Raw genomic sequence first — 4,501 nt, forward strand, 5'->3', positions numbered from 1 at the left:
CAATTTTTAAAAATAAAACAATAATGAAGTTTGCCATATCAATTGACTCTTCCATTTGTGGAAGATTTCTCTGTAGCGTGTGATGATGTTTGATAGCATTTTACCCTCAGTTGAACTTCTTTCTAAATTGGAGTCAATTCTCTCAAAGCCTGCTACTGCTTTATTAACTAAGTTTATATAATATTGTAAATCCTTTGTTGTCATTTGAACAATGTTCACAACATCTTCATCAAGAGTAGTTTCCATCTCAAGAAACCACTTTCTTTCATCATCACAAGAAGTAACTCTTCATCTGCTAAATTTGATCATGAGATTGCAAGCAATTCAGTCACATCTTCAGGCTCCACTTCTAATTCTAGTTTTCTTGCTATTTCCGCCACATCTGTAGTGACTTCCTCCTCTGAAGTCTTGAACCCCTCAAAGTAATTCATGACAGTTCAAATCAACTTCTTCTAAACTCCTCTTAATGTTGATATTTTGGCTTCCTTCCATGAATCACAAATGTTCTTAATGGCAGGTAAAATGGTGAATCCTTTCTAGAAGGTTTTCAATTTACTTTTACAATGGATCTCCCAGATCCATTAGGAGAATCATTATCCATGGCAGATGTAGCCATCAAAATATATTTCTTAAATAATAAGACTTGAAAGTCAAAAGTACTCCTTGATCCATGGGCTGCAGAATGGATGCTGTGTTAGCAGGCATGACAACAGCATTGATTTCCTTGTATGTCTCCATCAGAGTTCTGGGGTATCCAGGTGCATTGTCTATGAGCAGTAATATTTTGAAAGGAATCTTTTCTGAGCAGTAGATCTCAGCAGTGGGCTTAAAATATTCTGTAAACCGTGCTGTAAACAGATGTGCTATTATCCAGGCTTTGTTCCATTCATAGAACGTAGGCAGAGCAGATTTAGCATCACTCTTAAGGGCCCTAGGATTTTTGGAATGGTAAATGTGCACTCCAACTGAAAGTCACCAGCTACATTAGTCCCTAAGAAGAAAGTCAGTCTGTCCTTTGAAGCTTTGAAGCCAGATGTTGATTATTTTCCTCTCTAGTTATCAAAGTCCTAGGTGGCATCTTCTTTCGATATAAGGCTGTTTTGTTTTCATTGAAAATCTGTTTAGTGTAGTCACCTTCATTAGTGATCTTAGCTAGGTCTTTGGATAACTTGCTACAGCTTCTATATCGGCACTTGCTGCTTCACCTTGCACTTTTGTATTATAGAGATGGCTTCTTTCCTTAAACCTAATGAACCGACCTCTGCTAGCTTCAGACTTTTCTTTAGCTTTCTCACCTTTCTCAGCCTTCGTAGGCTTGAAGAGAGTTAGGGCTTTGCTCTGAATTAGGAGTTGGCTCAAGGGAATGTTGTGGCTGGTTTGATCTCTAATCCAGACCACTCATACTTTCTCCATATCAGCAACAAGGCTGTTTCACTTTCTTATTCATGTGTTCACTGGAGTAGCACTTTAAATTTCCTTTAAGAACTTTTCTTTTGCATTCACAGCTTGGCTAACTATTTGGCTCAAGAGGCCTGGCTTTCAGTCTGTCTCAGCTTTTGACATGCCTCCCTCACTGAGCTTAACCATTTCTAGCTTTTGATTTGAGGTGAGAGACATGTGGCTCTTTCTTTCACTTGAACACTTAGCAGCCACTGTAGTGTTATTAACTGGCCTAATTTCAATATTGTATCTCAGGGATTAGGGTGGGTTGGGGGGTTGACCAGGTGGTGGAGCAATCAGGATACATATAACATTTATCAATTAAGTTCACTGTATTATATTAGCATGGTTTGTGGTACCCCAAAACAATTAGAATGGTAACATCAAAGATCACTGATCACAGATCACCATAACAGATATAATAATAATGAAAAAATTTGAAATATTGCAAGAATTACCAAAATGTAACACAGAGACATGAAGTTAGCACGTGTTGGAAAAATGGCACCAATAGACTTGCTTAATATAGCATTGCACAAATCTTCAATTTGTAAAAAGCATAGTATCTGTAATGAGCAATAAAGTGAAGCACAATAAAATGAAATATGCCTGTATATTGTAGCTGATTTGGAGATCCATAGTTGGAAAAATAGTTTCCTGATTAAGTTTTCAGAACTCCAGGGTTCTTACTAAGTGTTAAAGTATTAGCAGTAGCATATTACTTTTTTCTGAACAACTTACTTTTTTCTTTTTAATCTTCATTAGGAAAAATATTTCTGGCAGCCGGAATCTACTTTGACAGCTGAAAGATGGAAAGAGGAGTGGCCTACAAGTACCCAACAGTACCTTTTACACAGGTTCCGAGGCCAGTCTTCCACCAGAGATCAGTTAGACCAAAAAGAAGAAGAAAGGCAGGAAGTAAATTACTTAGGGTTATGGTTCCACTTTTGTGGAATATAGTTTTTTGTTTTGTTCCATAAGATGATCAGTTATACTCTGACCTCCATTAACTCCAGAATTATCACTAAAACCTGAAGTCTTAGTTAACCTGTCATTCTTAACTGAACAATTGATATTTTGTGTCTGTTCTTTTTTAGAAAGCAAATTTGAAGCAGCCAACATCAATTTTGATAGGAAGAGAGGCACTTCCTCTGGATGTCCGTCGGGATCTTCTATGCAGGCATCGTCAGGTCTCCATCGGGGGCAAGGTAGAACAGAAAAAGGACTGAAACCAGCAGGAACTGAATTGTTTAGGGTTTAGTGTGAAGCTTGCAAAGATTTTTCTCCCCTAAACTTCAGAACTCACAAAAAATAATCATTTTCTGTTTTATTCTGTTATGTTTCATATTATCCTGGGTTTTAAATAATTACCTGATGGCTCTCAATAAAGCTTAGAATATTATTGCCATTGTATTACTTCTACTGGACAATTTATAATTTGTCTTTTTTTCTCTTTAGAAAGTACACTTTAAGGAGCCATATTCTGATATGACAGAGGAGAAAGGGAGAGATGACTTTTCTCTGGTGGGTTATCAGTATGTGCCTCCTAAACCCCAGGACCAGGACCTCATCAGAGATCAGGTGAAGCAGAATAAAAACGGAGATAAAGATATAGGAAATAAAGTACCTGGGTTTTATAAATTCTCAATAGCTGGTAATTTGAAATATAGAATCAGGGACTTTGGAGCTAACTTAAGAATATAGTATCTTTTATTCCTTCCCACATTAGTGGGAAGATAGTCCTAAATCCCATTAGAACAGAAGCCCTGCTTCAGAAAGAATGGGCATAGACAGTTCCTATTGGTCTCTCCTCCTTTTTTTCTGTTCTACCTTGCACCTCATAGTGCAAAAGACCCTGGTCTAGTGAACTGTATTAAATCAGTTTAGTCATTTCAAAGGTTGATATGTGACATTCGTGTCTTATTCTAGAATTAGACTGTTTTAATTTACCAAGATTGTTCTTCAACTCTTGGTGAAGCACACAGTATTACCACAAGCATACTGTCCCTACATCAACAATGTAGGAAGAAGTATCAGATTCTAAATTATTTAAGATTTGCTGAGTTCATCCAACTATTCTGTCCATAGTTTGGAATTAAGAATTAAGGTCTACAAAATTGAACTAAAAGTTTAGCGTCCTCACTCATATCAAAAGATATCAGGATATTTTTACCTGGTATCATTTCTTTGGAGTTCTCACTAAAGTTTACAATGTTATGATTAGCATATTGCCCTGGTTAGAGAATTTGTTTTCTCTGTTCCTTTGGAGCATATTTCTCAAGCAGCCCTCATCTTTTATGAGAGATGAGAGAGTGTGAGAGGAATTGCCTCTGGAATATCATCAGTATGTTATACCTATTAATAAAATCCAGGACCAAGCCTCCCTTAGAGAACAGGTAGAGCAGAATACAGTAGGAGGACTGTATTACATAAGATTGGGACTGAAGCTTGTCAAGCTAGCTTCTTTGTGGGATACATAGAATTAAGGCCTCCAGAGTTAGGCTAAGAGTATAATGTCTTTGGTAATTTCAAAATGTAAAGAATAATGTGGGATTTGCTTTTAAAAAACTCTAGGAAAAAAGTTGGAGAATAAATGAAAAAGAAAAGTGTTGCTAATTGTTGAAGCCAGGTGAAGGATATCTTGGAATTTATTATACTATTTTTTTCTACTTTGGTGTATGTTTAGAAATTTTTATGTTAAACACACACACACACACACACACACACACACACACACACACATCCCTTTAACTGTGCTCTATTATCATCACCTAGTATCATTACTCTGGGATTGTCATTGAAGTCTATAACAGTGTCACTAGCGCATCATTTCTACTTAGACGAATCAGTTTTGTGTTTTGTTGTTCCTTTAGGACAAATATATCAAACAACTCTCATCTTTTGAGAAATGGGAGCTTGCAACAGGAGTTGCTTCTCAAGCGCCATCGGTATGTTTCACCCAGTATTCAAGACCTAGCCTCTCCCAGAGAGTAAGTAGGGCGGAATATAGTGAGGAGTAAGTAGCAGAGAGTAAATTGCTTAGGTTTGGGCTCACGATTGA

The 4,501-nt window shown here is 37.0% G+C and overlaps 1 protein-coding gene across 1 annotated transcript in view; it reads left to right on the plus strand.

The window, feature by feature from the left end:
- Positions 1–4,501, plus strand: part of CCDC15 (coiled-coil domain containing 15) — a 130,837-nt gene that overhangs the window by 44,988 nt on the left and 81,348 nt on the right. Inside the window, 5 exon segments of the mRNA XM_012658140.1 lie at positions 2,298–2,358; positions 2,538–2,648; positions 2,899–3,021; positions 3,723–3,836; positions 4,314–4,388. Of these exon segments, the coding sequence (XP_012513594.1) occupies positions 2,298–2,358; positions 2,538–2,648; positions 2,899–3,021; positions 3,723–3,836; positions 4,314–4,388 (484 nt within the window).

Source organism: Propithecus coquereli, unplaced genomic scaffold (genome assembly GCF_000956105.1).
Source record: "Propithecus coquereli isolate 6110/MARCELLA unplaced genomic scaffold, Pcoq_1.0 Scaffold575, whole genome shotgun sequence".
Classification (NCBI taxonomy): Eukaryota; Metazoa; Chordata; class Mammalia; order Primates; family Indriidae; genus Propithecus; species Propithecus coquereli.